Source organism: Molossus molossus, unplaced genomic scaffold (genome assembly GCF_014108415.1).
Source record: "Molossus molossus isolate mMolMol1 unplaced genomic scaffold, mMolMol1.p scaffold_m16_p_19, whole genome shotgun sequence".
NCBI lineage: Eukaryota > Metazoa > Chordata > Mammalia > Chiroptera > Molossidae > Molossus > Molossus molossus.
Window position 1 is genome coordinate 14065064 of NW_023425354.1, and position 25325 is coordinate 14090388.

General features: G+C 40.3%; 1 protein-coding gene across 4 annotated transcripts in view; it reads right to left on the minus strand.

Moving 5' to 3' along the window:
- Positions 1-25325, minus strand: part of TLK2 (tousled like kinase 2) — a 117584-nt gene that overhangs the window by 75602 nt on the left and 16657 nt on the right. For all 4 annotated transcript variants that reach the window (XM_036267696.1, XM_036267697.1, XM_036267695.1 and 1 more), the window contains exons 3-6: positions 4600-4671; positions 3333-3402; positions 1722-1765; positions 921-1016 (exon numbers count right to left, since the gene is read on the minus strand). In XM_036267696.1, the coding sequence (XP_036123589.1) occupies positions 921-1016; positions 1722-1765; positions 3333-3402; positions 4600-4671 (282 nt within the window). The remainder of the gene's footprint in view (positions 1-920; positions 1017-1721; positions 1766-3332; positions 3403-4599; positions 4672-25325) is intronic.

Consider the following 25325-nt stretch of genomic DNA (forward strand, 5'->3'; position numbering starts at 1 on the left):
AATAATACAGAAGACTAAATCACTCAGGAAGAGTAGAGTAGCATTAACCAATTCTGATGAGGCAGAGAAAAACAACTCTCCTGATCTTAAGGAGACCCCATGTCCCCCAAGACCTTACGGCAATACCTGAGTTATCAGTGGACATAACACACTATTGAGTACAGAGGTCTTACATGGTATCAATAAATTATCCAAAGGCATACAAGCAAATTAACACAAAATCCTACATTAGTTAGCTCAAGAAATTCTCAACCTCAGCACCAACGACATTTTGGACCAAATAATTATTTGCTGTGGGGCTTGTCCTGTGCATCATAGGATGTTTATCAGCATCTCTGGTCTCTGCCAATGGTACCACATTCCTACCCCTAGTTATGACTAAAAATGACCCCAACATTGCCAAATATCCCGAAGAGCAAAATTATCCCCTGGCTGAGAACCACTAACTTGGCTATAATGTGTTTAAGACCTTCACATCTCATTTACAGGCGGAAAACAAACCTATCTCAAATTTGTACAGCATTAGCTTCTCTACTGTGTCACTGATTAAGCCTTGAAAATAATTCAAATACCAGGAGCTGACCAAATTAAAAAAAAAAAACAAACTTATAAAAACATATAAGTTTGTCAAGGATAAAAAGCTACTATTTAGATAGGAAACCATTTCCTTGACAGAACAATGAGCTGTAGGCTTAGAGGCAATTTTATATCCTAAGAATAGTTAGTTAGCACTTGTAAAACATTAATTTACTGATGTGTAGATTTGAATCGAAGTGACTGCTTCAGAGGTAATATTCTGAACTTTTCTCCATAAGGTCTCTTTCCCCTTGGGTAATTAATGCAAGAGAAATTTTGCTTGAGTGTTCCTGGGTTTCCTATCTCCTACAACATGTGTCAAATTTCTCCAGGTGAATGCTTACCGGTAAGGGATTGGATAAGGAATGTTGCGGTGAGGATCGTGCAACTGGTGGAACACTTCTGCCAGGGCTGGTTCCTGGCCCGCTTCCCCCAGCAAACTGGCCAACAGGGAAAAATGGATATGAATAATTCAAAACAGTACTATGCTTCAGATAAGGAGAGTAAAAGATTAATACACAAACAGGTCTTAATTATATATGGCCCCTTTAAGTCAATACATCTTATTCTAGAAAGAAAATACCATGTAAGTAAATTTTTGCTGTTTCCCATGAGATTTTTAAGAAGGAGCTCCAGCAGAAATATACCAAGGTATAAAGAAAACATGGCTAGAAATGGTTTTGAAAAACATAAGAGAAGAATCTTTTCTCTTCTTGTCACATAATACACAAAGCAGGAATATAGCGGTATAGTGGATGTTAGTGTCTTCTTTAGTAACCACTAATGATGGGTCACTGAGCTCACTATGTGTTCCACTGGACTAAAGAGAAGAGTCCAAGTTATTCAACCTCAATCTTTGTACGGCACGAAACCTAGTCTGGCCAAGAGAAAAATCACCTCATTTGTGAATTTTATATCATCACAGACAAGACAAATCATAAACAAATTTAAATTTAGAAAGTCAGCAGCAGTTTCCGCTTATAGAAAGAAATTGGGCAGCATTAGACTGATGAAGATGGGAAGGGGAGGAAAGCATAGTGAAAGCAAAATATAGCTTTCTAAAGCCCTAAATGAACGCAAAAATTTAGGTTAAAAAACAACAACAACAACAACATATTATATTTTCCCCCCAAAATTTAACTTACCTCAAAGTAATCACTAATTTTATGTCCCCTAGGAGTGCCTTTCCCTGAAAATGAAACCAAAGTAAGTATAGTTTTTCCAATAACACATAACATAAATTATCAATCACTGAAATATACTATGTACTTAATAACTGCATAAACTGTTATCAATGCAAGTGCTGGCTTTACTTTTAACAACTGAGCCAAAATACCTATATCATAAGAACAGGGAGCTTCCTCCATATAAAGAGAGACTAAGCAGTGAAAGACTATTTCACAACTTGCTTCCCTTTAAGATTTGTTAAACTGTCTTTATAAATAAACTTTTATGCCACAATTGCAAATCCAAATAAAAGTAATCTATAATCCATACCCCCAACTAGGAGTACAAAGAATTGCCCTGGCCGGTTTGCCTCAACGGTTAGAGCGTCGGCCTGTGGTCCAGAGAGACCCGGGTTCGGTTCCCGCTAAGGGCACGTACCTCGGTTGCAGTTTGCCCCTGGCCCTGGTTGGTCGTGCAGGTGGCAGCCACTCGATGTGTCCCTTTCATGTTGATGTCTCTCTCTCTCTCTCTCTCTCTCTCTCTCTCTCTCTCTCTCTCTCTCCCTCCCTCTCCCTCCCACTCTATCTGAACAAAAAATGGAAAAATGTCCTCGGGTGAGGATAAAAAAAAAAAAAAGAATTAGCCCAGCCAATGATGCTCACTGGTTGAGCATTGACCCATGCACCAAGAGGTCACCAGTTCTATTCCCAGTCAGGGCACATGCCCAGGTTGTGGGCCCGATTCCCAGTGGGAGGCATGCAGGAGGCAGCCAATCGATGTTCTCTCTCACTGATGTTTCTAAATCTCTCTCCTTCTCCCTTCCTCTCTCTCTAAAAATCAATAAAGAGAAGGAAAAAAAAAAGAGAGAGCAAAGAATTCAAAACAAACTCATTAGAAGTAAAGGGTTTATTCTATTTCACAAAACACTTTATGTGACAATGTCACTTTGGGAGAATTCCCCTGCCACCACCCCAAAAATAAAAATTCTGCAGATAAAAAAAAAAAAACAGAAAAATTCGAAATAGACTGGGATTTCCATTTCGGGAGGTGGGGTGGCAGGGGGTAGAGGGGGGTTGTTAAACAATTTTATTCTTTATATAAAGATGTTTGCCATTAGAGCTGTCATATCTATACATTTATTTATTCCACTGGGCGCCAATGTTCAACTAAATAATTGACATGGAAAAAAAGTAGATGGAAAAGGCAGCCAGGTAAATAAAACCATTCCTGGTCACCTATTATTAACAAATCATTGATCTAATGCATAAAGTTCCAGTGTAACCTTTTTCCTGTACAATATATGCTTGGACTGAAGAAAAAAAACCTGTGGTGAGATCATTAACTTACAACAGGAAAAACATGAGTCCCCAAAGAATTGACACTGTTTTGTCAAGTGTATATCAAGTGGCAAGTCTACAATAAACATCATGATATTCCCTTAAGGTACGCACATCTCCTTTGTTAGTAAGCCCTGTATACAGGAATTAGTACAAATCCCTGTATATAAACTAATTATCTAGTGTGAGTTGGAAAATTCTATTTAAGTACATAATAGTTTATTATTTTCATTGGTGTGAAATTATTACTACCTTGGCTAGTTTCATATGGTTCGGCTTTTCTTTTCCGGTTTCGCTGGTCATTCTGTTTTTTCTCAGGAGTCTGTTAAATACCATATAAATCACAGTTAGCATTTTGTCAAATTTTTCACATGAAACTTAGAGAGTATATACAAAATATCAAATTTATAAGGAGATTTAACTGGTACAGACAAGTCCTAAATCAGTGTCCTATTCTTAAAGTAGGGTCATGGAAAGAGTACAAGGTCTGGCCCTGGCCGGTTTGGCTCAGCAGTTGGAGCATCAGCCTATGGTACAGAGAGACCTGGGTTCGGTTCCCGCTAAGGGCATGTACCTCAGTTGCAGTTTGTCCCCGGCCCTGGTTGGTCGTACGGGTGGCAGCCACTTGATATGTCCCTTTCACATCGATGTCTCTCTCTCTCTCTTCCTCTCTCTCCCTCCTGCTCTATTTGAACAACAACAACAAAAAGAGTACAAGGTCTGGAACCAAACCATCTCTACAATTTTTGGCAAACTGCTTAAAATATCAGAGCTTCTATTTACTCATCTATAAATCAAGGGTTGCTACAAAGCCTAAAGAAGATATTTTATAAAGCACAAATGTACTACAAATATCTAGCACACAGAAATAACCTAATGGCTGTTATCTACTGTATAACAGCTTAAATCCAATTCTTTTTCCAAAAAGGAAAGATCTACATAATCAATCAACTGGCTCTAATTTATTGAAAGTTGTACTGAAATGCAAAATAGGTGGTTGCAGACTTGGGCCCATATCCATGCAGCTGGGTTTTTGCCTTAAAAAAATCCTTCAAACTCTATTACTAAAGTTGGCCAGGCTACACTGCTCTACTGACCCACACATGTGAAGTACTAACAAGTATTAAAATTCAAGGGCACCGAAGCTAATTCAGCTACAACTGCCAATGTTTGCCATTTATTGATGGCAATTAAGAAAAAAAAAATTTTAAATACAGACACAGGAGATGGAGGAGGGTACAAGAGGGATAAATGGAGAAGGAAGGAGACTTGACTTGGGGTGGTGAACAGACAATATAGTGTACAGAAGATGTGTTGTGAAATTGTGCACCTGAAACCTGTATAATTTTGTTACAGTGTCACCCCAATAAATTCAATAAAAAGAAAAAAAATACAGACACAAAGAGCGCACAACTCAAACAGTGCAGACCCTAACAGCACCCCTGAAGTTATATTATCTTTTATCACAGACTGAAACTATGGAAATATGAAAAGTCTTGCAACAGATGTGGCTTCTTACCTCTACTTCTTTATCACTTAAGGACCCCACACTGCACAAGCTCTGGTTTGAAGACTCGCTATTGAGTGGCCCCTGGAAAGACAATAAAATGAATTAAAAGAAATTAATTTACAATAACAGCAAAAGTGAGGAAGAAGCCTATTGATTTTGATGTCTAAGTCACCTGACTTAGAAGCCAAATGGTAACTGCAATGTCTCCAAGCCAACCTGAAAAGATGTCAATCAACTATAATACCCTGTTAAAATCCTCTAGCTACTATTATTTTCATTTCCCTTACAAAACTGTGCTTATGTACAGATTTTTCCTTCAAGACTACATGCAATGAATTCATTCTTTAAGAAAGATAAGCAAAAGAAATCAATTTTCTCAGCCTTTTGTATCATACAGGTACTATTTGAAAGTTGAGATGTTAAGGAATATGTTTAAGGGTTCCTTATGAGGCAGTGGTCAGGGACCGTATTGAAGGAAATATGTTTCTGAGTCATGCTTTAAGGAGGCACGACTGCTAGCTCAAAAAAACCAAGTCACAACAGATTGACTTCTCAGAGCCTAATAGCTTAAGGAGCTCTGCTGGCCCACTCCTCAGTGAAACTGGTGAAAATTATAAAACAACAACTATTCAAAGCCTCTGAAAATGGTTCCTGAGGGGAAACAACAAATAAACACATATTTAATAAAAATCTATGAAAATTTAGTCTGAAAGGTGAAAAGTCTATGGTATGTGAAAAAAGACCACTCCCCACTCTATCTTAACAAGGCTCCAGACCACTGCAGCCAATGACACAGGACTCCCTCTTCCCTCAGCTCTTTCTCCAAGGGCTTTCTTCCTGGACAAAGACTTCTTCAGGATTACCATCCTGTCCCCAGCCTCCTTCTGCTAAAGCCAAGTCCCAGGCAACAAAGCGAGAGGAGGGGGTTCCCATCTGCCCAACCCTCACTTGTGGAACAGAAACTCTAATTTAGCATGGCACAATGAGAATACTGGGGCCCCAATAGCCCTTTCACCCAGCACAGGAGATGGTGGTTCCACACCAGCTGTGCACACACACCCCTATCCACATCCCCACACTCCTGGCCAGGGCTCAGCTCCTGGAGCAAGGAGGTCACTCACAGAAAAGTGTTCACCACCATCCCAACCCGTAGCTCTAGAACCCTGGCTCAAATATTTGCCCTAGGGGGGAAAGCAGGAACTCCTAATACCAAACCTCTTTCCAAAGGACCTGACTTAATTCCCAAGAGTGTAGACAAGTTTAAGTCTAAGAGTGTTCTCAATAATATGGTGGTTGTGGTAAAAGGTGACTGGAAGGAGATTTATGTATGTACAGTAAACCCTCGATTTTGCGGACCTCGGACTTCGGATTTAACAGACCATCTTTCTAACCCATGAGTCATATGTGAAAATTAATACCCAGTTAATTTTAAAATGCTTTTAACCAAGAGCAAAGCATTAATTAAATGCTTTTAATTAATTTGCTTATAATTAAATTAACAGGTTAGCCCTGGCCAGTTTGGCTCAGCAGTTAGAGCATCGGCCCTCAGACCAAAGAGTCGTGGGTTTGATTCCAGTCAAGGGCAGGTACCTCAGTTGCAGTTCAGTCCCTAGTCCTGGTCGGGGTCATGCGGGAGGCAACCAATCAATGTGTCTCTCTCACATCGATGTTTCTCTCTCTACCCTTCCCTCCTACTCTATCCCTCTTTCTCACCCACTCTGTCTGAAGATAAATAGAAAGGTATGCTCAGGTGAGGATTGAAAAAAAAAATTAATAGGCTATTCTTTTGTTATTAATTCACTGTTATTTTTAACAAATTTTAGCAAATAGGCGATAGGTTGGAATACACTGTACTAATTTTGCCAACATAAATAAATATTACATATCTACAACTAGAGTCTACACATTTAAATCCAAGAGGCACCACTCATAAACTATGTTCGGCGAATGATTAGCACATGATCACACCACTTGGTGCATGGTGATTGATTGTTTTCATGTAGCCTGACTTTCTGCAGCAGTTTTAACACATGCATGCCCCAGCTGTGTGCATTTATTTACTCGAGGTGCCTGGTGAATACATATGCATTTACTAGACCTATTTAGTATAAATTTAAAATTACTGTAATACATATAGAAAACTCTTCAGTGAAATTAAATTTTTCACATGTACTTAAATTTAATTACACAAATGTGTCTACATAAGTAAAAACAGTAACTAGTTTGTCAATTTTTAACATAGGTATTCAGAAAACCTACTTTATTATATAATGGATTTTTGGCTTTAAAAGATACCCCCTCACCCAAATTACTTTATTATATCAAGATTTTACAAGATACAGCCTAGACTGCAGGCTAGATAGTTTGCAGGAGACAACTAGGGATAAGACTTCTGGGAGGAGTTCTTTTGGGGCCAGAACACATAGCACTGACCTAAAAAACTCTCCCTTCCTTGATGGATCCCCGATTTGACTAGATTAGTTTGAAAAGGAATTTATGGCTCAGGGTATTGTTGAAAACAATAGAGTAATATGGGCAATTAGTGGAGCTGAACAGCTGGGTTGGTCAGGGAAGGAAAGCCCTACCAATACCAGTCATCCGAGTATGACTACAGGCATACCTACAGCTGTGCCTCCCTGAGGAACACCACCAGAGGCTTATGGCTGGGGAGCTGGGGCAGTACAATAGACTTCACTAAAATAATTCAGCCAGTTACTAAACAAATAAACAAGCAAATAACAATAACAAGCCCCAAGAGAGTTGCGGCAATGTATTATTTAAGATGACCAATTTTCAGCCCTGGCCGGTTTGGCTCAGTGGTTGGAGCACTGGCCCATGAACCAGAGAGTCCTGGGTTTTGTTCCTGCTAAGTGCATGTACCTCAGTTGCAGTTTGTCCCTGGCCCTGGTTGGGGTCATGTGGGTGGCAACCAGTTGATGTGTCTCTCTCACATTGGTGTTTCTCTCTCTCTCTTCCTCCCTTCTCTCCCTGCTGCTCTATCTGAAGATAAATGCAAAAAATGTCCTCAAGTGAGGATAAAAAGAAAAAATGAAAGCAAAAGAAAGACCTCAGGTAAACAAAAAAGGGACTTCCTCAACCTGATAAAGAGCATTTAATAGCCTTGGCTAGTGTGGTTCAGTGGTTAGAGCATTGGGTTCTATTACCGGTCAAGGGTACATACCCAGGTTAAAGATTTGATCCTGGGCCCCAGTCAGGGTGAGTGCAGAAGACAACCAATTGATGTGAGACATCCAAGCAATTACACACAAGAAAGAGAGAGAGAGAGAGAGAGAGAGAGAGAGAGAGAGGGAGGGAGAGAAAGAGAGAAAAGGGAAGGAGGGAGGGAGGGAAGAAGGAAGGAAGGAAATACAAGGTATTTAGATTGGAAAGATAGAAGTACAATTATCCCAATTCACAGATGACATGATCTTGTATATAGAAAATCCCAAGGGATCCACTAAAATACTAATAGAACTAATAAATTAGTTCAGCAAGGTGCAGGATATCAAATCAATTTTATTTCTATAAATCTGCAATGACCAATCTGAAAGTGAAGTTTAAAAAAAAACATTCCATTCACATTGACATCAAAAAGAATAAATACTTAGGAATAAACAAAAGGAGTACAAAATGTATACTCTAAAAAATTTGTTTCAAGAAAGTAAAGACCTGAATAAATGAAAAAAAAACAAAAAAAAAAACACCCCATGTTCTTGGATCAGAAGAGTTGTTATTAAGATTGCAATACTCTCCTTGCTCCTTTATAAATTCCATAGAATCTCTACTAGAATTCATTCTTTGTAGAAACTGACAAGCTGATTCTAAAATTCACATGAAATTACAAGGGACTAGAATAGGCAAAATGATTCTGAAAAAGTACAAAGTAGGAGGACTCACATTTTCTGACTTTAAGATTAATCACAAAGCAACAGTAATCAAAACAGTATAGTACTAGGAAAACAACAGATCTACAGTCAAATAATTACTGACATAGGTGCCAAGACCATTCAATAAAGGAAAGAACAGTCGTTTTAATAAATAGTGCTAGAGCCCTGGCCGGTTTGGCTCAGCAGTTAGAGCGTCGGCCTGCGGTCGGGAGAGACCCGGTTCGGTTCCTGCTAAGGGTATGTACCTCGGTTGCAGTTTGTCCCCGGCCCTGGTTGGTTCGTGAGGGTGGCAACCACTCAATATGTCCCTTTCACATAGATGTTTCTCTCTCTCTCTCTCTCCCCCTCACACTCTATCTGAACAAAATATCAGAAAGTGTCCTCGGGTGAGGATTGAAAGAAAATAATAATAATAAATAAATAAATAAATAAATAAATAAATAAATAAAGCTAGAGCCCAGCTGGTGTGGCTCAGTGGATTGAGCATCGTCCCATAGACTGAGAGGTCCCGGTTTGATTACCAGTCAAGGCACATGCCCAGTTTGTGGGCTCGATCACCAGTAGGGGCCATGCAGGAAGCAGCTGATTGATGTTTCTCTCTCACATCAATGTTTCTAGATTTCTCTCCCTACCTCTCTAAAAAAAACAACAACAACAAAAAATCAATAAAAAGTATTTAAAAATAAGCAAATAAATAGTGCTGGATACATTCAATATATATCCAAAATTTGACCTGTTGCAGTTTGACAGCATGATCATACAACTCTAAGGTACACTGCACTCCTTTGAATATAGGTATGTATTTTTCCTTTGAACTAAAATGTATAAAACTTCATACAATATAAAATATTTTGCATGGAGAGACAGATAAAACCATTCATGATATTAGGTGTTCAGAGTCAATACCTTTAAAAGGATACTTTTAAGGACCATTATTGCCCTTGATCAAAGGAACTAGGTCTTTTATGACACTGTGTGGATCATAAGAAATAATGAGTCATGTAATGATGTACATAAAATTTTTTAAAATACAATTAATGGATTTGATTCTACTGATATTAGAGGAAATTCTTTCCCCACACATGTGCCTACATTACCTATATCCACAAACATCCAAATAATAAAGTTGAAAATGGTTCCATAATTGCTAACAAAAATAAATAAATAACTAGTGCTGGGACAACTGTATAACCACAGGGAAAACAATGAAGTTAGATCTTTACTCACACCATATACAAAAATTAACTCAAAATGGTTTCAGAATTTAAATGTAATAGCTAAACCTTCATGACCTCAGACTGGGCAAAGGATTCTTAGACACGACACCAAAAGCACCAACAAAAGAAAACAATAAACTGAACTTCTTCAAAATTAAAAATTTTTATGGTTAAAAGAATACTATCAACAAAGTAAAATGACAATTCACAAAACGGGAGAAGATACCTGCAAATCACATATCTGATAAGGGGCTTGTATGCTGTATAAGGAACTCATACAGTTCAATAATAAAGAGACAGATAAGCCCCTTCAGTGTGGCTCAGTAGACTGAGCGCTGTCCAATGGATTGAGAGGTCCCAGTTCAATTTCAGGTCAGGGCACATGCCTGGGTTGCAGGCTCGATCCCCAGTAGGGGTTGTGTGAAGAGGTCTTTCACATCAGAAGCTTGGCCCTGGTCGGTTTGGTTCAGCGGTTAGAGTGTCGGCCTGCGGTTCCTGAGAGACCCAGGTTCGGTTCCCGCAAAGGGCGCGTACCTCGGTTGCAGTTTGTCCCCGGCCCTGGTCGGTTGTGCGGGTGGCAGCCACTCGATGTGTTCCTTTCGCATCGATGTTTCTCTCTCTCTCTCTGTTCCTCTCTCTCCCTCCCACTCTACCTGAACAAAAAATGGAAAAATGTTCTCGGGTGAGGATAAAAAAAACAAAACAAAACAAAAAAAACACCAAAAGCTTGATCCATTAAAAAAATTAATTAATAAAACCTCATCAAAATAAAAACTTTTACTTAGCAAAAGACTCTGGAAATAGTTTGAAGAGACAAATCAGAATGGAATATCTGCAAACCACATATCTGACAAAGGACTTGATATTAAACTATATAAAGAACTCAAAACTCAACTCTTTTAATCCAGTTAGAAAATGGCAAAAGACATGAATAGACATTTCATTGACGAGAATATCAAGATGGCTAATAACCATGAGAAAAGATGTTCAACATCATTAGCCAGCCATGAGAGAAATACAAAAATCAAACCACAATAAGATTTCATTCCATACTTATCAGAATGCTAAAATAAAAAATAGCAACAACACTATAAATGCTGGCAAGTATGTAGAAAAACTAAATCACTTTTACTTTGTCATGAGACTGTAAAAAAGTATATAACCTGTTTGAAAAATTGTCTTGCAGTTTCTCTTAAAACTAAAAATACACTTAACATATGAACCAGCAATTGTATTATTGAACATATGTTCCAGAGAAATAATTTGCATACAAAAACCTGTACACAAATGTTCATAGCCACTTTATTCATATTAGCCAAAAACTAGAAACAAACCCAATGTCCTTCAACGTGTGAATGGTTCAATAAACTGTGGTTATGCACAGCATGGAATACTACTGAACAATAAAAAAGAATGAGCTATTTATATATATTGTAACAACTTGGATTGACTTCAAGGAAATAATGGCAAGTTAAAAAAAAAGCTAATCTTGCCCTGGCCAGTTTGTCTCAGCAGTTAAGGCATCGGCCCAGGGATCGAAGGGTCTTTGGTTCGTGTGGGTGGCAACCACTCTATGTGTCTCTCTCACATCCATGTTTCCCCCCCCGCCGCCCCCCCCACACTCTATCTGAAGATAAATGCAAAAATGACCTCAGGTGAGGATAAAAAAAAAAGCTAATCTCAAAAAGTTGTTACACACACTTCAAATAACGAATTTAAAAGAGATGACAAACAAATTAGAGGTTGTCAGGAGTCAGGATTTCTTTTTTCCCACCTCACTTGAGGACATTTTTCCATTTTTTTGTTCAGATAGAGTAGGAGGGAGAAGCGGGGGGGGGGGGGGGGGGGGACATCGACATGAAAGGAACACATCGAGTGCCTGCTACCCCAGGGCCGGGGACAAACTGCAACTGAGATATGTGCCCCTAGCGGAAACCGAACCTGGGTCTCTCAGTTCCGCAGGCCGACACTCTAACCGCTGAACCAAACCGGCCAGGGCAGGAGTCAGGGTTTTAAGGGAGAGAGCTACAAAGGAGTAACAGGAGAGAATCTTGTGGTGATGGAGTAGTTCTACATGTCGATTGTGGGAGTGGCTATACACAGGTGATAAAATTACACAGAAGCACACACACACACACACACACACACACACACACACAAATGGTGAGTGTATAATGTGAAATATGTAGGAGTTCGTGGATTTTACCAACAATTTCCTGATTTAATATTTTGCTATAATTATGCAAGATGCTCACATGGGGGGGGGGGGTGCATGAAACCTCCCCGCATATTTTTTGCAACTTCCTTTGAATCTATAATTATTTTGAAATAAAAAGTGTTTTTAATTTTTTTAGTGTATTATTTATTTACTATGTTATTATTTAACATGAGAATTATCTATTCCTTCAAAGGATAGGAAAAACCACCAGTAACTAGGGAGTGGGTTTTTGCCCTACTTCAAGGAAAAAGAGAAGGAAGACAAAGTAGTTTTATAATAGCCTAGATTTTTCTTTTATTCTTCTATTTTTTTGTTTATCTTTAACTGAGGATATTTTTTTTTTATTCTCACCCGAGAGGGAGGAAGAGAGAGAGAAACATCAATGTGAGAGAGACACATTGAGTGGCTGCCACCCACACAACCCCACCTGGGGTGGGGACAAACCACAACCGAGTTATGTGCTCTTAGCGGAAACCGAACCCAGGACTCTCTGGTCCTTGGGCCAATGCTCTAACCGCTGAGCCAAACCAGCCAGGGCTCCATCGATTTTTTTAAAGAGAGTGGAAAGGAGAAAGAGAGAGACAGAAACATCAATGTGAGAGAGACACATTGACTGGCTGCTCCCACATGACCCCAGGGTTGCGGATCGAACATGCAACCCAGGAATCGAACCCACAACCCTTAGGTCTGAGGACTGGATGCTCTAACTGCTAAGCCGGTTGGCCAGGGCGTGCCTAGATTTTTGCTTGGTTATATGAGTCAATTCTGATTTTTATATGTTTTGTCAACATTCATTCCTACTATCTTTAAGTGATATCACTTCACTGAGATTTTCATATTAATATCATATAACTAACCATCCTTTTCCAGTTTTTTCTCTTTGTTGGTCTCTAGCATTTTTTCTTACACTCATTTACTCCTTCCATTTTCCCTTGTTTCCTAATTTTCCAACTCTGGATTGATTAATTCCTATTCTTCTGTTTTGCAGTATATTATTTCTTCTTGTAGTTCTATTATTTTTTCTTCTTTTTTTGTTTCATTAAAAAAATTTTAACTATAACCTTAAATTGAATGATAAATTCATACTCTTGTATGCTAAAAGTACTTCTTTATCAACATTATATAAGTTTGATTACATGGTATTTTCATTTATGTTATTTTCTATGTAAAATAGTCTGTTACTTGATAGTTGATATATAATAGCCATTTAGGAGAATGCTTACTAACATCTAAGTCACTGGAGAGAGGCAACTGTGCCTTGAAAAAGTCATCTCAGCCCGGCTGGTGTAGCTCAGTGGTTGAGTGTCAATCCACACACCAAAAGGTCACCAGTTCGATTCCCAGTCAGGGCACATGCCCAGGTTGTGGGCCCAATCTCCAGTGCGGGGCATGCAGGAGGCGGCCAATCAATGTCCTCTCTCATCGATGTTCTCTCTCATCAATGTTTCTCTCTCTCTCTAAAATCAGTAAAAAAAAAAATTTTTTTAAAAGAGTCATCTCATGAGTAGATAAAAAAGCGGTGGTACATATACACAATGGAATACTATGCAGCTGTAAGAAAGATCTCTTTTTTTTAATCCTCACTCGAGGACATTTTTTTTTTATATTTTGTTCAGATAGAGTGGGAGGGGGAGAGAGAGAAACATCAATGTGAAAGGGACACATCGAGTGGTCGCCACCTACACGACCCAACCGGGGCCAGGGACAAACTGCAACCGAGGTACGTGCCCTTAGCGGGAACCAAACCCAGGTCTCTCCGGACCGCAGGCCGACGCTCTAACCGCTAAGTCAAACCGGCCAGGGCAGAAAGATCTCTTATCCTTCGAGACGACCTGGAGGGACCTGGAGAATATTATCCTAAGCGAAACAAGCCAATCAGAGAAAGACAAATATCACATGATCTCACTTATTTGTGGAATATAATGAACAAAAGAAGATGATGAACAAAATAGACCCAGAGACATAGAAGTAGGGTACAGACTGACAAACCACAGAAGAAGAGGGTTGGGGGGAAGGAAGAGATAAACCACAGAATTTACATGCATGTATGTATAACCATGGATACAGACAATAATGCTGGCGGGGATGGGGGGCGGGATTGGGAGGAAGGTGGCAATGGGGGAAAAAAGAGAAACATCTGTAACAAAAAAATAAAAATAAATAAAAGATATGAAAGAAATAAATGCAAAACAGACAAAAAAGGTTTTTTTAAAAAGTCATCTCAGACTCAAAAAAACCAGTAAGAATATTTTAAACAAAGTATGATAATAAGTTAGACTCCTATGTAAAAAAAAAACTTATTCTATGACAACATTTAAACTGTTTAACCTGTCGCCTGCTACTAATGATTTTTAAAAGAAAACCAAATGGACCATTTGAAAAATAGACAACAGTCAAGTTTCTTATTTTTGTTTTTTAATTTTTTTTTTCTTTATTGATTTTAGAGACAGAGGAAGGGAGAAAGAGATAGAAACATCAATGAGAGAAAACATTTGGCCGCCTCCTGCATGCCCCACACTGGGGATTTGGCCCACAACCTGGGCATGTACCCTGACCTAGAATCAAACTAGCGACCTCTTGGTGCATGGGCTGACCAAGCTCAACCACTGAGTCACACCGGCTGGGCTCAGGTTTCTTGTTTTAAAAAAAGTATGGTTTCCAGCCTTGGCCAGTTTGGCTCAGCAGTTAGTATCAGCCTACTGACCGAAGAGTCTTGGGTTTGATTCCCAATTGAGGGCACTGACGTACCTGGGTTGCAGGTTCAACCCCTGCCCCTACCCCTTGGCATGAGGCATCAATGTGTGTCTCTCACACTGATTTATCTCTCTCTCCCCCTCCCTCCCTTCCACTTTCTCTAAAAAGAAAACCGATGGAAAAATATCGTCAGGTAAGGATTAACAACAACAAAAAGTATGGTTTGCAAAAACAAAGTAAAACATGCTTTTAATATACTCAAAATGTACTTTTCGGAGGACTTAAAAATATATTTGCCTAAAAAATATACAAGCCTAAAAAAACTTTGTGGATAAGTTATAAACCCATGACAACTGAGGTTAAGATAAAAATGTTGACAACCAGACTTTAGTACATGAATGAAACTCATATAAACTAACAAAAACTTGTAGAAGTAGGGGCCAAAGGTTAATCTTTCACTCTTGTAAAAGTTTAAATGTCAACATTTATTGAGTTTCTAAAGTCTTCATTTCCTCTTTGGACTAAATAGGTATTTTGAAAGGGATCGAGAACAGTGGACAGAAGTTGAATTTGAGTATAAAGAAGCAAAGCTGACAACAGAGTCAAACTACCTGAGGTAGTTAAGATACTCCATTAAAGGCTTGACCTAATCAAAAGCTAAAACTAAGGGTCTCCATATTTTTTTAGTCATTAGTAACATCACTTTTTCACACCATAGCAGAGTAAATTCAGCAATTAGAGCAGTCTGACTCCCAGAGACATACCACACTGGGTAATTGATCACAGTGTTCCTAGCAGTGAAATAAATGGAACATCTACCAAATTCTTACTTGATCTGTATACAGTTCTAAGTCAAGTGAACAAAAACCTAATTTGCATCATTAAAAAGAGAGAGCTACAGCCCCTTAATCCCAAAATCTGAATAAGTTTACAGACAGAGAACCCTTTGAATGACTGGTCTTATGGAGGAAAGATCCCCACTACACTATCAAAAATTTACACTGGTAGTCTTTCTCCCAGCCTCCCTCCAAAAGGACTATAACCTTTTACTAGGGTGACTGTGCACTAGGGAAAATAAAATAAAGACTTTTCAAGGATTACTAGATAATGTATATGAATTGACACTTATTCCAGAAGACCCAAAACATCACTGTGGTCTACCAGTCAAAAGGATGTATTCTTCAGAATATTCTTAACTAATATTAATGATTTTTAATAATATTTCAGTCATGTTAAATCCCAATCACGTTATTTAATAACATCCATTTCAAGACAACAAGCAAGCCCAACAATTAGAATAAGAAATCCTTTACCTGTCTTCTTTCCTAAAAACCTGCCTATGGAAGTCTTTGTAATTCACTCAAGATCTGGTACATATAATAAAAAAGATAGGCAATAACATGTTGGCAAGAACAGGGAGAAGTTTAACCCTCATGAACTGCTAGTGGAGATGTAAAAATGGAGCAGCTATTTTGGAAAACACTCTGGCAGTTCCTCAAATGGTTATAGTTATCATTTTAAAAGTACACATAGAGACCCTTAGTTTTACAGTAGGTCCAGGCTTTAATGGATATATATTTTTATTATATTTAAATTTTTTTCTTTACTGATTTTGAGAGAGAGAGGAAGGGGGGGGAGCGAGAGAGAGAGAGAGAGAGAGAGACAGAAACATCGATTGGCCGCCTCTTGCATGCCCCCCACTGGAGGTTGGGACCACAACCTGGGCATGTGCCCTGACCAGGAATCAAACCCTCAACCTCTTGGTGCATGGGTCGACACTCAGCCACTGAGCCACACCAGCCGGGCATATCTTTATTTTTTTTAATCCTCACCCGAGGACATGCTCAGAGAGAGAAAGGGAAAGAGAGAGAAACATTCATGTGAGAAAGACACCACCTATCAGCTGCCCTCCACATGCCCCCAACCAAGAATCAAACCAGCAACTCAGGTATGTGCCCTGACCAGGAATCCAACCAGCAACCCTTCAGTGCACAGGATGACACTCAACCAACTGAGCCATTCCAGCTGGACTAATGAAGTATATCTTAACTAAGACCCAACACTTCCACTCCTCGGAATATACCCTAGAGAAATGAAAACACATGTGCATACAAACACATGTACATGAATGTTCACAGCACTATTATTCATGATAGCCAAAAAAATGGAAACAACACAAATGTCCACCAACCGAAGACTAGATAAACAAAATATGGTATATCCATAAAAATAAAATATTATTTGGCAATAAAAAGAAATGAAGTTCAGCCCTGGCCAGTTTGGCTCAGCGGTTATGGAGCGTTGGCCTGCGGTCCGGAGAGACCCGGGTTCGGTTCCCGCTAAGGGCACGTACCTCAGTTGCAGTTTGTCCCCGGCCCTGGTTGGTCGTGCGGGTGGCAGCCACTCGATGTGTCCCTTTCACATCGATGTTTCTCTCTCTCTCTCTCTTCCTCTCTCTCCTTCCCACTCTATCTGTACAAAGAATGGAAAAAATGTCCTCGGGTGAGGATTAAAAAAAAAAAAATTTAAAAAAAAAAAAAGAAATGAAGTTCAGATTCATTCTCGCTATAACATGAATGAATCTTGAAAACATGGTAGCTCTCTTCCTTGGCGCTGCCTATGGAGATGGCAGCCATCTCCTACTTGGCACCATGGCTACCCTCAGACCCCTTGTGAAACCCAAGATTTGTCAAAAAGAGGACCAAGAAGTTCATCCAGCACTAGTTAAACCGGTAAGTCAAAATTAAATGGAACTGGTGGAAACCCAGAGGCACTGACAACAGGGTGTGCAGAAGATTCAAGGGCCAGATCTTGATTCCTAACACTGGTTATGGGAGCAACAAGAAAACAAAGCACATGCTGCCCAGTGGCCTTCTGAGGTCCACAATGTCAAGGAGCTTGAAGTACTGCTGATGTGCAACAAATCTTACTGTGTTGAGATTGCTCACAATGTCTCCTCAAAGAACCACAAAGCCACTGTAGAAAGAGCAGCCCAGCTGGCCATCAGAGTCACCAATCCCAATGCCAGGCTGTGCAGCAAAGAAAATGAATAGACAGATTGTGTACACATTGTATTTTTGTTAATAAAACTATAAAATTCTGCCAAAAAAAACCCAAACAAAACAAAAACATAATGCTAAGTAAAAGAAGCCAGTTACAAAAAACCACACATTGCATAATCCCACTTATATGAAATGTTCAGAATAAGCAAATCTATAGACAAAAAGTAGATTACATAGGATTGCCTAGAGCTGAGAGGAATGGGAGTTTTGAGGGTGACATCTGTGGGATAAGGGTTTCTTCTTGAGATGATGAATATGTTCTAAAATTTATTGTAATGGTTGTACAATTCTGTAAATATACTAAGCCACAGAACTGTACACTTTGAGTGAACTGTATGGTGTGTGAATTATACCTCAATAAAGCTGCTAAAAAAAAAAAAAAAAGACCTAGTGCAATTTTTTTTTAATATTTTTTTTTTTATTTTCAGAGAGAGAAAGGGAGAGGAGAGGAGAAACATCAACGTGAGAGAGCTAAACGCCCTTAGACTGCCTCCTGCATGGTTCCTATGGAGAATCAAGCCCGAAATCCGGCCATGTGCCCTTACCAGGAATCGAACTGGCAGCCTTCCAGCGCATGGGACAACACTCAACCGAGCCACACCGGCCAGGGCCCCAATGCAGTTCTGATGAACAAAGGAAGTACTCACAACCATGGGGCTGTACCACTATTGCAGTCAATACAAAAAGCATCACCTGTAGTCCTGAGACCATCAACGGAAAGGATTTAGATTACCGGTTTCTCCCTATAATTTTGAAATCCTTTATCTCGTTTACTATTTCTTAAAATGGATGATAAGACACTGTTCAGATATATTTACAGGATTATTGTTTACAGAACAGCGATCCAAACTAGGTCTACATACAGCAACATCTATATGGCTGATTTCAAAACCTGAGTGGAAACTAAACAAGCTGCAGAAAATAATGATAGTATGGTTCAATTTTTGTAAAAGTCACACACAAAACTCAGCACTGGATTTTTTCCAGTGGATAACTATGTATGCAACTGAATAAGTACAGTATTTTAAAAATCAAGCCCTGCCTTGGCCAGTTTGGCTCAGCAGTAGAGCGTCGGCCTGCAGTCCAGAGATACCCTGGTTCGGTTCCCGCTAAGGGCATGTACCTCAGTTGCGGTTTGTCCCCGGCCCTGGTTGGGTCGTGCGGGTGGCAACCACTCGATGTGTCCCTTTCACGTCGATGTTTCTCTCTCTCGCTCGCTCTCTCTCTCCCTCCCCACTCTATCTGAACAAAAAATGGAAAAGTGTCCTCGGGTGAGGATAAAAAAATAAATAAATAAATAAAATAAATAAATAAAAATCAAGCCCTGCCTGGGTATGTCAGTTGCGTATAGAGCGTTGTCCCAAAAGGCCAAGGTTGCAGGTTAGATGCCTGATCAGGGCAAATAAAAGAATCAACCAATGCATAAATAACTGGAAAAACAAATTGATGTTTCTTGCCAGAGTGGCTCAGTTGGTTGAGAATCATACCATGCACTAGAAGGTTGCTGGGTTTGATCCCTAGTTGGGGAGCACACGAAAGGCAACTGATAGATATTTCTCTCTCACATTGATGTTTCTCTCTCTCTCTCTCTTTCCCCCTCCCTTCCTCCCTCCCTTCCTCTCTCTAAGCATGTCCTCAGGTGAGGATTAAAAAAGAAAATCTAAATAGATACATACCAACCTTCTGAGTGCTATTACAGTTCTCAGCATTATAAAAGTATGCATGCATTCCTTATATAACTGAAAATTAATCATTAAAAAAAACTAATCTTAAGGAAAAGTATGACTTCTATATACATACAGGCAATAGTCATATGGATAGACTACTATTACATGTTTCACTCTAAAGCTTACAATTTAGCTTTTAAACTCTCTTCTTATGCTAAAAAAAAAACTCTCCTTTTATCAATTATAAACTACAAATTCAATGTTTATAGATGGAAAAGAGATGCTTTGTATAAAATCCTAGAGCACATTCATAGTAAAGACAACACAGAAGAAATGATCATTAGAATAAGAACAAAAATATAAAGATTAACATAATCCAGATTTAAAATATTCAGAAAGTACATAACCCTAAAGAAAGTTTGACAATAAGCTTGGTTCCTGGCTTTTAGTTTTGAAGGGATCATTAATCTGTGAAAAACAACGCACTGCCACCTCCTACAGGAAACAGTAAAACAAAATTCCTATTACAGACCCCAATATATTGGTATAATGCCAGAAGGCAGGAGTCTAAATCCCAGCTGTGTCACTTATTGACTGTGACACAACCTATAGCAAGTCAACTGCTCTCTCTGAGCCTCAGTTTACTCATCTATAAGAAGCCAGGAAGACTTCACGAGTGCCCTTTACGCCCCTTCAAGGGCTAGAATTTAAGACAGTATTTATTATTATTATTATTTTTTTTTTTATCCTCACCCAAGGACATTTTTGCATTCATCTTCAGATAGAGTGGGAAGGAGAAAGAAAGGGAGAGAAAGAGAGAGAAACATCAACATGAGAGAGACACATCTACTGGTTGCCACCCACACAACCCCAACTGGGGCCAAGGACAAACTGCAATCAAGGTACATGCCCTTAGCGGGAACCGAACCAGGGACTCTCTGGTCCACGGGCCGATGCTCTAACCGCTGAGCCAAATCGGCCAAGGCTAAGATAGTAATTTTAAGTTTATATAATCAGTGACTCTACTTTCTACACACACAACTTAGCTGTTTCCAGATTACACTTACCTGGCTGGGGGAAAGACAGTTGGGAAATTTTCTACCAAGGCATGGCAATCTCATCTGCTCACCTTCTAATTCCAAAAATTACACTACTATCCAATTATCCAGGATGGCAGTACATTTGGTAATAACCCATGCAAAGACTCTTAGCTAGATTACTTTTACTTATGTCCCTAAAGAACATTGTTTCCCAAGGCACATGACTCATAGCTCAGAGTTAAACTAATATGGCAACTTAAATAGATGGACAGTCCTACCATGTGAGGCCACAACAAGATAGCCTTCTATGAATCAGGAAGCAGGCTCTCACCAGACACTGAATTGGCTTGTGCCTTAATCTTGGACTCTACAGCCTCCAGAACAGACTTTGAAAGATGATACTACAGCCCTGGCCGGTTTGGCTCAGTGGTTGGAGTGTCCATCAATGGACCAATGAGTCGTGGGTTCAATTCCGGTCAAGAGCATGTACCTCAGTTTCGGTTCATCCTTGGCCTTGGTTGGGTTGTGCGGGAGACAACCAGTTGATGTGGCTCTATCACATTGATGTTTCTCTCTGCCTCTCTCTCTCTCTCCCTCCCTCCCACTCTATCTAATGATAAACAGAAAAACATCCTTGGGTGAGGAATAAAAAAAAAGAAAGATGACACTACAAGGAATCAGAAACACTAAAGCACACTCATAACCGGTCTAACTACAGAGAGCCCACAATAATAATTGGAAAACATTCCTTTTAGTAACAACATCACATTATAAATACAGATTAAAGAAAGATCTGGGGATGGGCTCAAGTAAAAATTGAGGATCCATATTCAGGGTACTCCACATGCTCAGGCTGGCATTGGTGAGTTATTGTATCAGAGCCTACATCAAGGTTGGTCCCAGCAAGTGAATGGAACCTCTTTAAGGACAGGAAATCTCATCCTTCTCCATCTTCCCTCTAATGTGGTACAATACCTGTCCCATGAATTATTTGAAGAGCTTTACTTGGTTTACAAAGAATCTAAGCTGCACATTATTCCTCAACATCAACCATTCCAGTGTCTATTTAGAGAAGGAAATGGAGCTTTAATCATCTTGTTAAAAGTCATAATGAGTCGGTAGCTGAACTCTAGATTTTCTGTACCTCATTTTGCCAGGATTCCCCAGAGAATTTATTTGATGATTAATAGGTAAACCCAATGTTTATCAATTTAAAACATTTAGTAGATGTGATATGTAATTAAACATTGTAGGTTCAAAAAAAAAAAAAAAAAAAGATTGACGAGGACTTGGATTCAAGTGTACTAAAGTCATTTTTTTTTTATCCTCACCCAAGAACATTTTTGCATTTATCTTCAGATGGGGGGGGGAGGGGGGATATCGACATGAGAGAGACACATCAACTGGTGGACACCCACGACCCCAACCGGGGCTAGGGACAAACTGCAACCGAGGTATGTGCCCTTAGCGGAAACCAAATCCAGGACTCTCTGGTCCATGGGCCGACGCTCTAACTGCTGAGCCAAACCGGCCAGGGCCTAAAGTCATTTTTATTTGTATTTTTCATTTTTTTATCCTCACCGGAGAAGACTTCTGCATTTATCTTCAGATAGAGCAGGAGGGAGAGAGGGAGGAAGAGAGAGAGAGAATCATCGATGTGAGAAAGACACATCAACTGGCTGCCACCCACACGACCCCAACAGGGCCAGGGACAAACTGCAACTGAGGTATGTGCCCTTAGCAGGAATCGAATCTAGAATCGAATCTAGGACTCTGGTCGGTGTGCCAACGCTCCAACCACTGAGCCAAACCAGCCAGGGCCTAAAGTCATTTTTTTTTTATCCTCACCCGAGGACACTTTTCCATTTTTTGTTCAGGTACAGTGGAAGGAAGAGAGAGAGAGAGAGAGAAACATTGACGTGAAAGGAACACATCGAGTGGCTGCTACCCACACGACCAACCAGGGCCGGGGACAAACTGCAACCGAGGTACATGCCCTTAGCGGAAACCGAACCTGGGTCTCTCTGGACCGCAGGCCGACTCTCTAACCGCTGAGCCAAACCGACCAGGGCCCTAAAGTCATTTTTAAAGAGGTCTTGAACCCAGCAGTGTGGCTCAGTTGGTTTAGTGTAGTCCCATGAACCAACCGGTCTCAGTTCTATTCCCGTCAGGGCCCATGCCTGGGTTTCAGGTCTGATCCCCAGTAGAGGGTGTGCAGGAGGCAGCCATCAGTGTTTTCTCTCATCAATGTTTCTCTCTCTCTCCCGCTCCCTTCCTCTCTCTCTCTCTCTCTCTCTCTCTCACTCCCTTCCTCTCTCTCTCAAATCAATAAAGAAAAAAATTATAAATATAAATAAATAAGTAAAAATATAATAACAAATAAAATAAAATAACACTATATATTGGGGGAGGGGTAAAACAAAGCCTGAAATATAGCTGGTGCTCAGTGAAGATTAGTTACCTTTCCACCCCTATATGGGGATATAGGAGAATATACATAAACCATTCTTAACATGACATTTTAACCAACCAAGCCAAATCTATAAACTGTCAAATATATATTACAATAAAATAGTTTTCCCACATAGAGGCCTCATTATTCATCAACAAGCCACAATATTTAAGATCTAATTCGCCCTGGCCAGTGATGCTCAGTGGTTAGAGTGTCAGCCCTCAAACCAAGGGGTCTCAGATTCTATTCCCAGTCAAGGGCACGTGCCTGGGTTGCAGGTTTGATCCCTAGCCCCATCAGGGTGCATGTGGAAGCAACCAATCAATGTGTCTCTCTCACATCAATGTCTCCCTGCCCCCACCATCTCCCTTCCACTCTACCTAAAAATCAATGGAAAAATATCCTCAGGTGAGGATTAACAAAACAAAAAGACAACAAAAAAGTCCAACAAAACAGAAGACATAGGAAAAGAAAATACAGTAAGAAGGTCTAACATGTTTAAATGGAGTGTAGAAAGAAAAAGGAGAATAAGATAGAGGCAATATTAGATGAGGAGACGATGCCTGAGGATATGCTACAACTAATGAAAACCAGCAATCCAGATTCAAAAAGCCCAACGAATCCCAATGAGAATATAAAAGTCGCCCTGGCCGGTTTGGCTCAGTGGTTAGAGCATCGGCCTGTGGTCCAGAGAGACCCGGGTTCAATTTCTGTTACTGGCATGTACCTCAGTTGCAGTTTGTCCCCGGCCCTGGTCCAGTCATGACATCTTGTCAATGGGGAGCTTCCCCTCCCCCTAGGGTCTCCTCTAGGGGTCCCTTCCACAAGGAGCCATCCCCTCCCCCCACATACCTCTGGGCTCTCCAGGCAGGTCCCTCCTACCTCCGCTGATGCTCCCTCCTCATTCTGCCCACCCAATGCCATACCCTTGTGCCCTTGGTTCTCTCTGACACACACCTTTCTGAAGCCTCTTTCCTTCTCTTCTGCAGATCCCTTGTGCCCCCTTCTAATACTGCAAACCTCCACCTCTGTGCTGACCCAAATCCTTAGGTACTCGCCCAGCATCCCTTGGTGCCTGTTCTGTACCCCGTTTCTCTCTGTTCCTTCCTTTTCTGTTAGGCAATGACTTTCTGCTAGTTCCAGTCTCTGGTCCGAGATAGCTGTTTCCCTTCATCCACCCAAGGTCCAGTTCCACACTTGCCCCACCTCAGTTCTCCTTGTCCCTCTGTGATCCCAAACTAAGCCGTAGCCATTCCTACCACTCCCCCCCCGTGTTTCTTGGGGCTGTCTCTGGGGCTGACTAGCCCTCTCCCCCTCCTCCTCCCCCACCCAAAAGAAAAAGAAGAAGAAAGGAAAGCACAGGTAAATAATAAAGAAAAAAAGGGCCCTGACTGGTGTGGCTCAGTGGATTGAGTGTCCTCCTATGTACCAGGAGTTCACAGGTTTGATTCCTGGTCAGGGTACATGCCTGGGTTCCAGGCTCCATCCCCAGTAGGGGGCCAAACCGGAGGCAGCCAATTGATGTTTCTCTCTTTCACTCTCGCTTCCTCTTTCTCTAAAATCAATGAAATATATTTTTTTTTTAAAAAAAGGAAAAGGCAGTCCGGCCAGGGTAGCTCAGTGGTTGAGCGTCGACCCATGCACCAAGAGGTCACCAGTTCGATTCCCAGTCAGGGCACATGCCCAGGTTGTGGGCCTGATCCCCAGTGAGGGGCATGCAGGAGGTGGCCAATGGATGTTCTCTCCCACCAATGTTTCTATCTCTCTCTCCCTCTTCCTTCCTATCTCTCTAAAAATCAATAAAGAAAAAAATTTAAAAAGAAAAAGAAAAAAAGTTACTCTAACCTAGCTCCCTGACTCCAAATAAATAAGTAAATAAGTAAATAAAAGCACAGGTAAATAATAAAGTACTAGCTAGACTTATCTCCCACTTCCACATTATACTGCAGAAAATCACTAAAGAAAATTTAGGAAATAGGCAAAGAAAGGACAGGTTCTCTTCAAAAAAATGCAATGACACTAAAAACAAAAAGGGTATAATGGAAGTCAGTGGACAACAGCAAACAATGTGCTGAAAGAAAATAGCCAGCCTAGCAAAAATACCCCTCAAGAATAAAGCCATAAATAGACATTTTAAAGCAGACAAAAAGGGAAGAAAATCACTGACAGACCCACACTAAAGGAATTCCAGAGGATGTATTTCAGGCAAAAGAAAAAGTATTCCTGCCCAGCAGGTGTGGCTCAGTGGTTGAATATCGACCCATGGACCTAGAGATAGTAGGTTTGATTCTGGGTCAATGTTTCTCTCTCATCGATGTTTCTATCTCTCGCTCCTTCTCCCTTCCTTCCTCTCTCTCTAAAAATCAATAAAGCATGGGCTGGTTCTGCTCAGTGGTTAGAGTGTTGGCCCATGGATGGAATAGTCATGGGTTCAATTCCCAGTCAAGGGCAGATACCTCAGTTGCAGGTATAACCCTGCCATGTGGGAGGCAACCAAA